Source organism: Gymnodraco acuticeps, unplaced genomic scaffold, assembly GCF_902827175.1.
Source record: "Gymnodraco acuticeps unplaced genomic scaffold, fGymAcu1.1, whole genome shotgun sequence".
Lineage (NCBI taxonomy): Eukaryota > Metazoa > Chordata > Actinopteri > Perciformes > Bathydraconidae > Gymnodraco > Gymnodraco acuticeps.
The window spans coordinates 1,839,372-1,854,338 of record NW_022992336.1 but is presented as its reverse complement, the minus strand read 5'-3'; the positions used below and the strand labels follow the sequence as shown (position 1 = coordinate 1,854,338).

Here is a 14,967-nt window from a genome sequence, read left to right as displayed (position 1 = left end):
TTGTGTTTACCTAAAGTATATACAAGTGATGCCACAAGGGAGAATCTTTCACATTCTGAAAAAAAAGAATGATAAATCATCTATTGCTTTATAAAACATTAGATATGAGGTAGCCAATATCTTATGAAGCATTATGTGTGTTTGAAGAAAGTAAGAATATAATAGTTCTTTATTGTCATTGTGATTACATGTAGCACAATGACAGTTAGTTTAGCTAGCTCTCAGCAGTATGACACATACATTTACAAGCATATGAGCAAATTATATTGGTATAAAGGTCATCTTTAGTACTAACCTTTCTTTTCATATGAGGCCATGCCACGGCTTGCATGGCCAGTGTGGGAAATAATATGTATTAGTTATTGTGCAGTCGTTGTTATATCCAGAATGTCAAGCTTTGTCGGTATCTGCCATGAAATATGAGCTCTGTTGCAAGGGGTTAGTTCAAGGATGACATTTAAAGTGAGGCACCACATACAAACAGAATTAAATGTTAGCCTTTCCTAAAAATGAACAATTGATGTGGCATTGAATAGATTGCCATGAGTTTGTATCTCCTCTTGCTGTGAGGTCAGAGGTCAGGATCAGCTACAAAAACATCCTGGTAAAGCCCTATACCTTTTGAAATAACAGTTCAGTGTCTTTATTCAATTGATGGGTTATATATCGTATTGTCAGTTGTTTGGTAACGTTTTGTTAATAAAAACACAGATGCTTTTATATATTGCTTTTTGTGAGTCTTCTATACAGTTTGACCAGGTCCCTGCAGGCCGACTCTTCCAATGTAAAACATTTAAATACAATAAAATACCTATCAGGACTAAGGTGCCCTTCTGATGAGTTCATGTAATATTTGTTGTCAAAGCTATTCTTACACACAAGTTACATTTGCTTAAGTTCAACAATGCACTTGATATGTTCTATGCTGAACATTTGGCAACTTGACCAGAAACAAATAATGAAAAATGCTAATGTTTTAATAAACATGCTCTGAATGAAATTAAAGGAATCAATGTCAATGTACATGTTTACCTCATTTAGCTTTGTTGTCCTTGTCTTGAGCTGTTATCTAAGGTTCTTTGAAGGTAACAAAACAGAGTCAAACATCTTGTATTGTTCACACTTGTTTAGCAAATAATGTTGATTCTGAATTAGGCTTTCATATAGAATTAAATACAATGACAGCAACCTAAGAGGTATATTGAGGGTATGTAATGCCCTAAAATAATTGTGTCACTCTGAATAGAGTTGAGAAAGGGTGCCGTGCCGATCACCACGGGCTGAAAATATCCCTCCAGCCCTGTCTCGTCAGCACAATTGGTCGCTTGCGCCACTTAGCGTCCTGTCAGGGAACACACAAGGCGTGACAGGTGACGCTGCCTGTTTACAACTGCCAATGAACACGTGGCGCGCAAGATATTGAGCTGTCATTGGCCGATCCGGCTGTAATATGGGTGGGGACTCCTCTCTGAAGAACCAATAGCGTCTGACAAGTAAATTCTGTTTAAAAATTTGCCGGGAAATCTGAGTTTCGCGGGAGGGCTCTTGAGCGCGTAAACCGTATCCCTTCATTCATCAGGCCGTTTCCTGAAGCCATTTCTAGACGGGGGAACCGAGAGTTGTGCTACTTTTTAATCCGTTGCATCTGCCTAAATGCACCATCTTGAGGAAAAATACTTTACAAAAGTCGATCAATCAGACTTTCATCTTTACTTTGCTCTGATTATTTTTGTAACTATTGCGGAGGATTAGCAGATATACGGGCTTGAAAGTACAGAGACAAGAAAGGGGTTACCCCGAATACGCAAGATGAGAAGAGGGATCTCCTCGGCTCCGGACAAAGTGATTTTAGCGGGGGTTGGGGGCTCTCATTTGGACAATAATATAATTTTAACAACTCTCACGGATCGTTTAAACCCCAGTCAAGCCAACGCTACCTATATCCAAATAATAACCACCCCACCGCCTTGCAACGTTACACAGACATCAAATGTGTGTTTATTGGATCCTTCGATAAACAACATTTACACAACTCCACAACAAGCTGCAGCAAACGGAGCAGGACAACGACCCGCTCTGGGGAGACCGCCGGTAATAATCTATACAGCTCGTTTTAACATATAACGCTTGCTACAACTAGCCACAAACACGACAAAATGTTAGCTTGCTAGGCTAGCCGAGCTTGTTGTTCAGGCAGCTAACATTAGCTGCTTAGCCAGAGCATTGCCTTAACCTAGCGAGGTGGCTAACTAACTACCGCTAGCTAAGTTGCCCAAGTGGGTTAGTTATGTGTTATGTTGACTGTTTTAAAGCACACGTCGAGTTTAAGTTTGTTATACATATACAGAAACGTTTACAAGTCGTGCTATGCTAACTTCATGGTGCTTTTGAGTCCGCTTCACCCTTGCAGGCAGATGGAAATATTGGAAGGAGATGAGTAACGTTAGCGATGGCCTAGTGGCTGCTGTTGGTGCCCTAATTTGGGGGTTGGGGGATTGTTGGGCTGCTTGGCTTTTAGTTAGCTAAATGTTAGCTTTCTGACAGGACACGAGGCGCTAAACTTTGGAAATAAATGGGATTAAACTTGGCTAAAGCTTCAGTTCAATTTAAAACTACTCGATAGACATTTCTCCCAGTCGTCTCTGAAGATGCAAGCCAACTTGGATGAAGCTCTCAAACGTGTTAGCTTTCAAGGCTAGTAGCAGTATTGATTATCAAAGGACAACATAACACGATGTGGGCCTTGACTTTGTTTTTGCACAAGTGCTTCATGTCCTGCTTTTTGTAAATAAAGTGTAACACTTCTTTTAATGCCAAGTAAAGTGAAACTCGAGTTTGTTGCTGTAGAACTGATTGCACGTTTCCTGTGTTCTCAATCTGCACAACCCACACTAAATAGTTTCAGCAGCATTCAGGGTTTTGGTTTGTTCCTGGCTATTCATCTTTAAAGAACTAAACCACACTCTGTATCTCAAGCTTTAGCTATGACCAGGCAGGGGGTGAGGGGAGCTGCTTGCTGATATAAAATGGCTGACATTTTGACTGTCAACAGAGGGCATATTATTCCTTCTCAGACTTGGGCAAGATGAAATAAGTATTCAATATGAGGTTGACTATACTTTAACTCAAAATATGATTGTTAATGTAATACTTCCACATAGGTTCAAGGGGTAGACCAGCACCCGGGTACTAGTGTGTTGCTCAGACACTTGAACAGGATGGATTATGGCCAACATGGAAGTCCAATGGTTCCCTGGTTGATGAGACTATTTACTGTCATGTCACAGTAAAACATACTTGAATTCCAATTTAGGATGATGAAAGAAAAGACCTGGAAAAACTTGTGTTAGAGAAATGGTTATTATAGTCAATTCAGCTTTTTCCGTATAAATTACCTGGAATATTGAACACAGTCTACATGAGCCTAACCATGGTTATAAATACTACAGTGGTGACGAGATAGACATTAAAATGTCTACTATTGCTGAAACACACAGTGATGAACGTACCTAACCTTTGTCAGGTGACACCTGTGCTACAAAAGAAGACATTGATTCTGATGGCTTGGACATTGGAAACCTTTACTCTTGGCAAAGATTAATGTGGATTTAGGTTAATAAAACAATGGATTATACCCCAACTGTTCTTCAAAAACTGTTTTCCCTAATGGGTTAATGTGGTGCAGAAAATTACTTGTTTTTATGTTCTTTGACAGTAACCAGCTTGTAAAATATTGAAGTCAATGTGTTGATTTTGCTATCTCCTTTTTGTCTTTATACTTATATTGGTTTCCTTTGGCATTACTGTGCAGCTATGTGATCATACCCATGTACGTGACTCACTCTTAAGCTATTAGGGTTTGTCTTGGCCAATGCGATCAGAAAAGAAGAATTAAAAACCACTGGGTTTGCTCAACATCATAAACATAATTTGTGTTACACTTGCATTTTGACAAAATAATGTCTTTTAACTGCTTTATGACAATCTTTTGGACATCTCCTCCTGGGACATACAAATAAGTGGTCAAAATAAGAATGAAGTTTTGTTGTATCAACTTTTTTTACAAAAACAAAACATTAGTTTATTTACCGTGATAGCTTTAGAGTGCTGAAGATAACTGACTCATCAGATAAAAGTAATGACAGATTTAGCAACGCATACCATTTCTGGTTTCCGTGAAGATAAGATGCCTGCCAAAGGACCAAACCTGCCCTATGTGCTGTTAAAATATATATATTTGTCCCTAGGCAAAAAGGCGGTTGGCGCTCGATGATTCAGACCACCAGTACCAGTCAGAACCAACCAGGACTCCTAGAGCCCGAGGGGGCTCCGCGGTGGCCAATGGGCCACGGCTAAAAACACCCAGAAGTAAGAAACCCCCTCCCATTGTGTTTGTACATGTCACCTTGAATTTTATAGCATAATGTTTCAGGGTCATTCTGTCACAAAGTTCCATAAACAGAACCGTGTCCATGCTGTTTAAGGTCCAACTCAGGTTCTCATTCAGCGCAACAAACTGGACAGTGTGATCTGATAGACATACTCATCAATGGTTAAATTCTCACTCTAACAACAGTTTAACCCAGCCCTTGACGAGAGTAATTTCATAGTAAATGTATGAGAGTAATAAGCATTAAAACAGTACCCACAATCAAATAATTGCCTTATTGCTGTGGGCGTTGCAGTAGCATCAACGCTTCATTTTTTAGGAATACACCATCGTTTCATAGTTCTTTAGTAAAGTAGTAGTTTTTAAAATTTGTTTTGTCATGCAACAAAATAACAATTCTTATATTATCCTTTTATTTTTCCCTGAACAACAGATAGTGGAGCTGAAATGTAAAATGCATACATATTAAAAAAAATGAAGAAGTTTCTTTGTTTTTAGTTTTGTGTCCTGTAGTCGGGGTGATGAGAGGAGCCTTGTGATCGGATTAACCTTTTTACCAACAATTTGATTTTGCTTCCTCCTTCCAAATATAATTGTTTATTAGGGAATGTATTATTACAAGTTCCTTCCAAATAAGTTTACCATTTCTAATGCTGTACTAATTGTCCTGTCTCCTTTATTTCTTTTTTCCCTCTACCATAGCCCCAAAGTCTCCACCAGAGAAGACTCGGTACGACACCTCTCTGGGCCTGTTGACAAAGAAGTTTGTGGACCTTCTTGCCCAGTCTTCTGATGGCGTCTTGGACCTCAACCTCGCCGCTGAAACTTTACAGGTATTTTCATATCCCAACAGAAAAGGCTCAGACACAAGATTCATAATTATGTAAAGAGAATCTACCTAACAGCTCATGTGGTTCTCCTAAATACTGTTCAGTGAGGCTGCCAAAAATTGTGAAGAATATTAAGCATCAGTACCAAGAAATAAGATTGGGACAAGAAAATGTATCGGGCAGTGTTTCCACCAGACCAGGGCTGAGAGGGCGTCCACCCCAAGAGCAGGGGGTGTGACGTCACGATGTGTCACGTGACTTGAATTTTGAATTGAGCTGTCCCTTTATAGATATTAGGCTTGTTTGAGACGAGCTGCGGCTCGCCTCGAAAGTAGACGAGAATAGCCGATCGCAGCCGGGGGAGGTCTCAAAAAGCTCGCCTGAAGTCGGACAGCTCGGAGTCGGCTTCTTCTTCTTCTCTCGGTTTTTTGGCGGATTGCAAACAACTTTAAGGTGTATACCGCCACCTCCGGAGTTGACTTGACTCGGTTTGCATTTATAAAGAATGCACAAATATGTTTAATCGTTAATGTCAGATATGTACTAAGTAAATACATTTGTTCCTGCTCAAGATTAGATTCAACTGTATTGTTATTGCCCATATTACAGGTACTGAGACAACGAAATGCAGTTTAGCTTCTAACCAGGTGCAACAAGCAGTAAAGTGAAAAGTAATGTACACAATCTACAGAATAAAATATAGAATGAATTGAATGATGAATAAACAGTGAGGGGTATGAATACACTAGATATCAGCCTGTGAGCAGTATGAACAGTGTGTATGAATATGCTAAGATATATAAAGTATGAAAACGGTAAGCAGTGCAAGTATAGTATAAAATATATAGATATTCATTTCATGATAAACATTGTGGAACAATGATGAAAAATGTGAATGGAAGTGGCGACGTAAAACTGACACAAAACAACAACAAACTTTTGCCGAGCCAATTGGAGAGTTTCATCAGCAGCACGGGGTAAAAACCACCAATGAGCGCTCAGCTCGAGATACCAGCGAGTCGTTTCCCATCAAGCATTTAGCTTCTGCAGCCCGTGGAGAGAAACTGCGCCGCCTCGCCGCGCCTCGCTCTCAAGGCTGCGGGCGTCTTTGTCCCGCGAGATTTCAACGTCTCATGTAGGCGAGCCTCCAGAGCAAGTCGGACAAAATGACTAACCATCATGCAACGCACTAGCAAGACGTTGATCGCAATTGCGCAGGTCTGCGTCGGTCTCGCTCGTCTCAAACAAGCCTACTATCTCTTTACGTATTAGTGATGGGAATTCCGGCTCTTTTAAGTGAGCCGGATCATTTGGCTCGGCTCACTAAAAAGAGCCGGCTCTTCATGTTACCACAGTTTACCACAAAGCCTCAGTTTCACCACTGCGAGGCTCCGGCGCTCGCAGTTCACGCGTGTGCTCCACTAGCACCGCCGGTAGTACACTTTCCGTCACAGGAACACACGCTTTGCTGGCGGCGAAAATAATCCCACTAGAATCCTTTGCCCCTCCAACAGAGGGATTTCCTTGTCCTTTTTCTTCATTTCAAGCAATAACAACTCTCGACCTTCTCTCGAATTGTTTATTTCTTTGGACACCCTCGGCTCGAGTTCAGGGCGCTCTGAGCTGAATAAGGGCGTCAAATGATGGCAAGACGCCCCCCTGGCGGAAACGCTGGTATCAGGGTCATCTCAAGTGAATATATCTGCTTAGACAGTTGAAAAAGTTGTGGATTTCTGTGTTGTTATTGCTACATTTGGTATTTTACGCAGTAATATTCACCACTGAATGAGTTACTAATGATACCATAATCCTCTTCATTTAGGTACAGAAGAGGCGGCTGTATGATATCACCAATGTACTAGAAGGCATTCACCTCATCAAGAAGAAATCAAAGAACAACATTCAGTGGATGTGAGTGGTCCCTCTGTCTCACTCTTTTTAATAGGATGTTTTGTCTACGGTTCTTTTCTTACATATTTGAACACATTCTTGTATTTTGGTTTCTCTGTGTCTCTACCTTCTCCATCTTTTGAGTAATCTAATTGTTGTAGAGTTGGAAACTTTTGAAAGTTCCAACGTTGAATAGTAAACAGGTAGCACCCACAAAGATCTTACGTACATAGTATAGAAGACTAATCTCAATTTCTGATGATTAACATGGCTCAAATAAATTGCCGAAATGGAGACTTGTCTACTTTGCCGTGGAAATCTGTGTGCTCTGGACTTTAATTAGCGTCACAAACAAATATTGGAAAGAGGAGACATCTTATAGACCTGAATCAAACTTAGTTTAGTCTCAAAAAACGTTTGAGTCTCTTGGGTTGGTGCGGCAAAAGTGTTACCATAAATGTTGACGTATAAAAAGGTTTTAAAGTGTTCCTTGGCTTGTAGAGCACAGACAGGCAGGTGGCTGCTTGCAAACTGTTGCCACATCAAAGTATTAGGATACCTGAATGTTCTAGACTTCACCCTGAAAATGTAATTACACCCTCATTTGTTCAGTAATAACTAAGAGCACATACGTTTAGGAACAGACATTAAGCCTCTGTGCTTACCGGGCATACAGTGATCAATCCTTCTGTTGGTTTTATCATGGTATACTGTTTCCGTTTCCTTTTAAATAAGGCCCATATTTGTTCATGTCTGGGATATGATGTGGTGCATAGACTTGGAGTTTGCTAAAATAAATGAAAGTCATAACAGACACCGAACTAAGAAAGGTCCAGAGAAAACCTATTGTGTTAAATTTGTCTCAAAAAGCTTTAAACATCAAACATATTTCCGTCTGCTTTTACAAAACATGTTTGTCACTCTGACCTTCTTCATTGTTGTTATTTTTACTCCACTTGTGCCTTAAAGAGGATATTTATAGGTTAAAAAGGGGAACCCTTGGGATATTTGTATCTGTTGAAAATACAATTCTGTGCTTCCGAGTTATACCCTCTGCAGTATCGGCATGCAGAACAAATATTGCACACATATTCTAACACCAATCTGGTGTAAAATGCTTTCTTTTCACTGTTCAATCTGTTGTACTAAATGTTAAAAACCAGTATGTACGTAATGAGTAATATATCAGCAAGTGAACTAGCACTAAATCTCTTTTTAATTCACTCTTTTCTCTCTCTTGCAGGGGGTGTAGTCTGTTGGAGGTAGAGGGGTCTCTGAGCCAGAGACAGATCCTAACGTCAGAAGTTTCTGCGCTGGCAGAAGAAGAGCAGAGACTCGAGCAACTCATCCAGAGATGTAGCATGGATATGAGACACATGAGCGACTTGCAAAGCAACCAGAAATATCCTTTTATTGTTTGTTGACAGGTATTCAAAAGTTTTAGCTTCTAACTTTTTTTAGTGGTTAAACCTCCTGTAACTATGTTCTCATACATCTGCAGGTAAACCAGGCTTAATTCTTTGTGTGAGGTTGTTTTCAAATCAGTTTAGACCAGAACCTAAACAGATGTGCAAGGCTTCATATTCCAACTCTGTAATTAGATAACAATCTTTGTGAAGTATTAACATGTACTGACATTATAGCATTATTTCTTTAACCTTTTCTCCACATATGCCTATGTAACATACCAAGACATCAAACAGCTTGGAAACCTCAGAGACCAGACTGTTATTGTCGTCAAAGCGCCCACAGACACCAAACTAGAAGTACCAGACCCTGATGAGGTATGTTCAAACACCAAAAAACACCAGTCTGTCATTGTTGTCTTGACTTAACTTCTGCTTCTTTCTCACTTGTCATCTGACCTATGACTTATATTTCCCCTTAAAGGGACAGTTGAACTTTTGGGGAAATTGACTTTTTACCTTGCCCAGAATATACTATGAATAATTAAGTCTTACACGGGGTCTGTGATATTCTTATCTGTATTGATAATCTAGTCTGAATGAGGTTTTCAACACAGTTAGGCAATTGTTAGGAAGGAACAACTGTTCACGGCCACACCACCTCTATTGCATCATGAAAACTTCTTTCCTTGTTGTAATTCACGTAAACAACCATTAATCAGCAGGCTTATTACTATGTTAAAACATTTGAGGGGCCTTGCATTGAACGTTAACAGTTAGTCTGCGCATGTGAGGGAATGTTACGGGGAGTGATAGGAGGCCGAGTCATGTGTGCACAATTCCAAGTTGATTTGGAATTTAGGAAAGGGAATTCTACGCCGAAAGGCATTTGCAATGTTGTATGAACCAGAATATTTTTATTGTATGTATGTTCGCAAACAATTAGTGTGTTTTTCCTGCAGTTTTATAAATGTCATTTTCGTACTTGTGTATATAAACATTGTTAAAACTTTTACAAGTTGAGGAGAAATGCAAAAGGAGTAGCTTGTTTTAAGTTCATGCTTTCATTGAAACACTCTTTATTTATTTGATCCTCCAGAGTTTGTCCATCCACCTGACCAGCACTAAGGGTCCCATAGACGTCCTTCTGTGTCCAGATGAGGAAAATGACCCTAAGAGTCCTGTAAAAAACGGCAGCACGGACATCAATGGGAACTCGCCTTTCCTCAAAGTCCTTCAAGGTTTGTCTCAGATACACAGGGATGTGCAGCAATTGTTAATGCAAATATACTTTATTGATCTTCCTTTTCTCTTTGAAGATATATAATTTGTGATTATGAAATGTATTTATTTATAACTAAATCATTTTATATATTTCTACTCAAAACAGTCTGTGACATTTTCTGCAAGGATCTTTTGCAACTGCCACTTTGTGACAAGAGAAATGTTTTTATGTTTATCACATACATCATTTTAAGAAGCTTACTTCCCATGTTGTGGAAAATGTCACAGCTGGTAATAGATGTAACTTTTGGTTTAAGCCCTGATTCACTGGCGCTTGGGATTCAAATAAATAAATAAAATAGTGTACCCTAGTGCAGCAAACACCATTATATGAAGGACTTGTTATGGTCCCTTGGGTATGCAGAGATAATAACTATTTGACTCCATTTTCTCACACAGGTCCAACCTGCACGACCACTTCTTCAATCGACTCCCTAGCTCCACCTTCTTCTTCTTCCTCGGCAGTGTCCGTCACCACTCTGTCCCCCATCTCGTCCCCTTACACCAGTCTTCTCCAGCAGACAGAAGACCAGATTCCAGCGTCCCTGGGGCCTTTCTTAAACCTCGGGCCTCCTCTTCTGGACCAGGACGACTACCTTTTAGGTTTGGGAGATGACCAGGGAATCAGCGACTTGTTTGACGCATGTGACTTTGATAAAATGCCCTCTCTTGGCCTGGATGATCTTCTGTGCAGCTAGCATTAGCTCATAAATTCAGATTACATTCATGGAAGTGTGATATAGGATCAGTGAGGGTTTGGATGCCTCTGACTGACTGTGTAGTTAGTGAAACCCATTCTTAATAGATGGAAAGGAATCATTGAAGCCTTTTTTCCATCCCAGTGGGGCAAAATGCCATCTTCTGTCATGGTGTAACGAATAAAGGGCCTTGCATGATTTCACACAAAGACACAACTGGTCAGAGTTAAGACCTATCCCTACTCTTTCTCAGCCTCTGTAAGGCCTCCTGTAGATGGGTGTTGGGGTCAATCTGAAAGTTTGTCTGTTTTTATGTATAAATAAGGATAGGAAGGATATCCACAACTCTGTATGACGTTATGTCCATGTGATATCACTGTACAGAGACGAACAAAGACAGGGCAGATCTGAAGGTAAATCCCCCACACCACCTGACATTAACACAAATATTTCGACCGTGCTCAGGAGTAATGCAGATACAAATGTGTTTACTGTTTTAAATCTTGAAGGATCCTGCAATAATGAGGATTTAACAAGCCTGTAAAATGTTGTTTTGGCAAAAAAGAAAAAGACTGGGTTGATCTGTGCATTCCCAGTGATGCATTTTATTGTCAGGTGTCAAAATTCATCCGGATGTGTTAATGCCATGTGCTGCTGGGCCTAATGCTTGCATTCTATTACACCAAGGCTCTGTGATTGAAAGCTCATGCTTCTGACTCTAAAGTAGGCATTTTGTGTGTTCAAATGTAAAACATTTTAGAAAGGAAAAATAAAACAACTATTTTGATACACGCCTTTCAGAACTACAGTTGTTATCATACGGTTAGGCAGGCTGAGCTTTTGGTCACCTGTCTTGTCTGTGTTCCTGCTCAGAAACGTGTCATTGTGCTATTTGGCCTTAAAGAGGATACAGGGATTATTATAATATCATATTCAAAAACGAGTTGGTAGTACAACGTATTAAGGGACCTTTGTTCTGTTCACCTGGTCTGCCTATTATGTACTGATCAAGTGGTTAACCTCACTTTGTGATGTTTAACGTTATGACCCCCGTGCTCACAGCACACACTAAAGCCATCATATCTGGGTGATATGGGGTCAAACCGAAACACTTGATGTACTTGTGCAAGTGTGGCCCATTAGTACACATGATATGCAAACTTGAATATCATCTCTTACTCGTTCTCTTGCTGATGCTTTGGGAAATCAGGACCCAAACATCCATTATCTTGCTGCTGTTGCTTTTGCCTACCCACCTCATCTTCATCAGCAGAAGCTGCCATACCACAACTTACCCTAATGCCCCCTCACTTAGACTGTGCTGTAAAATTATACTGTGGTTTGAGCTAATCTGTACAATTCTACTTTAAACCACTTATTGATGCAGCCTGCCTACTTGGTGTGTACTGAAAGCAGTGCAGGACACAGGATAAGTGTGCATTCGTCTTTTTAGGTTAAATAATTGTTGAATTTGATTAGATTTTAATATTCTTGAAATAACTAATATGAATGTCGCCTAGACAACAATGTGATGAAGGGCTTTTCCCCTCCATAACCAGGATATAACGACATTAAGGAAAGGAGAAAAAAGGACAAATATATCCTATTTGGTACATTTAGCAAATTCGGTGCAGCAAGCCGTGTTCCATATCAGGCTTGGGAATAATTTTGTCTAAGGCCACTGAGTCTGAACAGAAGTGAATCAAGAAAAGCCATATGGAGGTCTTGGTGAACTAAGAGCTGTCCAGATGTGTTTTTACTTTGCCGTTTGTAATGGCATTACTGGTGACTTCTAATAGTTTCTTGTCTTTAATCCCTGATAGTATCTAAACACAGACATGTTGTCTAACACCCTGGCCTCTAACCCAGAGAAACCTGCGGCCGCAGGTAATATTGCTGCTGTTAAGTGTAAACTTTTCCTGACCCGATAGATGTGCCCTTGAGAACTTGCGTGTGCAGCATGTGTGAGTTATGTCAAAGATCAAGCTTGCTAGAGTAAGCCTGCCATGTGTAAATTGATGTACAGTTTTCTAAATGTTTCAGTGCACAAGGTACTGTGGGCTACCTCTCACTTAATGTTGTACAATAGTAATAGGGCATAGAGGTATGCCATAGTGTGTATGAGTCTTTGAATTCCCTTGGGTCATAGAAATTACCCTTGTATAATTTAGATGTGATGTGGAATCACATTTTTGTCTTTGTGTGCAAGATTTTACTCAAACCCTGATTATATTGAGTATGCCTTAGCTCATTAACCAGTCTCATGCTGTCAAAATCTAAATTTGAATAACTTGGTGTGCATTTGATTGGTAGAAGTGGACAAATTGCAGTATTGCAATATTTCATTTTTTTTTTTTTCCCATAAGTTATTTAGTTTATTTTTTTTTCTGTTTGTAAAATCCAGAGCATCCCTAAAAGTAGTACACATTCAGTAATGCATACATGCCGTCATTCTTTCACGGTTGGCCTATCTGCCCTTTACTGGCCTTTAGGATGGCAATGGCTTCATACTGTTCATCACTGAACCAGGATCAGTGACTTGTGTCCTCTGCTCAAGTGTCAGGGGTTTTTTGCTTCTGTGACACCGTGTGTCCGTTTTATTTTTGGAATGATGTGAGGGAGTCTGTCCCCTTTTTTTGTGCTAATTTTGTTTTCATGGAAGTTATCGAAGCCTGTTGAAACAGCTTTTTGACTTTGTAAAAATCAAAACCCAATTCTTAACCTGAACTTCACCCATTCAGTTGGAGAAAATACAGTTTCTTAGTAAGCATAATTTTGATTAAATATTGCTGCTACTATAAGTGAATGTAAAGTTTGACTTAAATGCACATCCATGCTCTGATTGACAGAACGGTTTCCCTATAGGCATATTTATATCAGTGCATTTTTATAAGTGTTTAAATCAAGCTCAATATTTTTCCCCATTTGGTTCACTGACCGCTGTTGTACTATTTTCGATGACATTTACTTGGGTAATTATGTTTTTCCTCCATGTATTTCAAGCGACCAGAATCTGGTCCCAATGTTTTATCCACTTTTACATGATGGAAACATGATTTCTACCTTTCAATGGCTTTCTAATGGAATGTTAAAGATTTTATTGCACCGCTTAAGCTAATGTCATTGCCAGTTAGTCTGAAAAATGTGTTATGGGTAACTTACAATGACAGCTTCTTAATTTCTAATGTGTGATTCTGATGTGTGATTTGACCTTACTGAAAATTATCATTTGGCTTAATGTGGTGTTAGCTGTAGTGAGGATTGATACAGCACTGTTCCTGCTATTTTCCTAGGGTTATTCTTAGGCTGTTACCAAAAACAATATACTTATGGATAAATATTCTGTAAAGGTTATGTGAAAAGTTAACTATTTTATAGGAAAAAAATTACTAGAATTATGATATTGCTGCCTGTTTCCACTAATTACAGAAAAAAGCTGTAATATCACAACACAATTTGAATGCATGGGTGAGTATCGTGTGCTGTTGAATGTTTAAGGTAAACAGATTTGCTGTTTTTTATGTATGTTATTCAGTTATACAAGTTTTGTTAACATCTGATAAATGAGAAAGTTGAGTTGTATTAGTTTGGTTTGGGGGAGGAATACATGGAATTGTTTTTTGTACTCTGGGTGTTTGTAATTGAACATTTGAATAAAGGCAATATGAACATTCAAGTGTTTTTTTTATTATGCCTTGCTTGGTTCTAGAGACTGTTAAGATTGGGGGGCCATTATGAGACAATGGTTTGGTCCATTTGACTTTAAGCCACAATGCACCCTGTTTTTTTATATTTTAAACTAAAGCTCAACAGGCAGTAGTAGAGTAATCAGGGATTTTCACAAATATATGGAAGAGCCAACCTGTTGTCAAATATTAACCAGCTGCTCCGGGGGCATCTGGCACATTCAAATGCCACTATTCCATGCCATACACTGATCTTAATTATTGCACATATAACGAGTTTGCCTAAAGATTTTTTAACATAAAGAATAGAGAAATATTGTAAAGGACAATCAGGATTCTTACATTTCGTAAATAAGTTTTCTTATTTCTGATCGATCAGAACTTTTGTAATTTAGAATCATTCGACCCTTAATATTTGCACTTTAATTTTCTTCTCTTACATATCTCTATCTCTATACACTCACTGGCCACTTTATTAGGTATGCCTGTTCAACTGCTCGTTAACGCAAATATCTAATCAGCAAATCAATGCATTTAGGCATGTTGACATGGTGAAGACGACCTGGTGAAGTTCAAACTGATCATCAGAATGGGAAAGAAAGGTGACTTTGAACGTGGCATGGTTGTTGGTGCCAGACAGGCTTGTCTGAGTATTTCAGAAACTGCTGATCTACTGGGATTTTCACACACAAACATCTCTAGGGTTTACAGAGAATGGTCAGAAAAGAGGAAATATCCAGTGAGCAGCAATTATCTAGGTTTAAATGCCTTGTTGATGCCAGA

At 39.3% G+C, this 14,967-nt stretch overlaps 1 protein-coding gene across 1 annotated transcript; it reads left to right on the top strand.

The window, feature by feature from the left end:
* The first annotated feature begins 1,809 nt into the window (after window positions 1-1,809).
* On the top strand, window positions 1,810-14,174 carry LOC117541451 (transcription factor E2F3-like). Its single transcript, XM_034208611.1, has 8 exons — window positions 1,810-2,091; window positions 4,248-4,368; window positions 5,093-5,223; window positions 7,043-7,131; window positions 8,354-8,512; window positions 8,780-8,894; window positions 9,616-9,757; window positions 10,200-14,174. The coding sequence occupies exons 1-8, from the start codon at window positions 1,810-1,812 to the stop codon at window positions 10,496-10,498; spliced, it is 1,338 nt and encodes a 445-aa protein (XP_034064502.1). The 3' UTR covers window positions 10,499-14,174.
* Window positions 14,175-14,967: the final 793 nt, after the last annotated feature.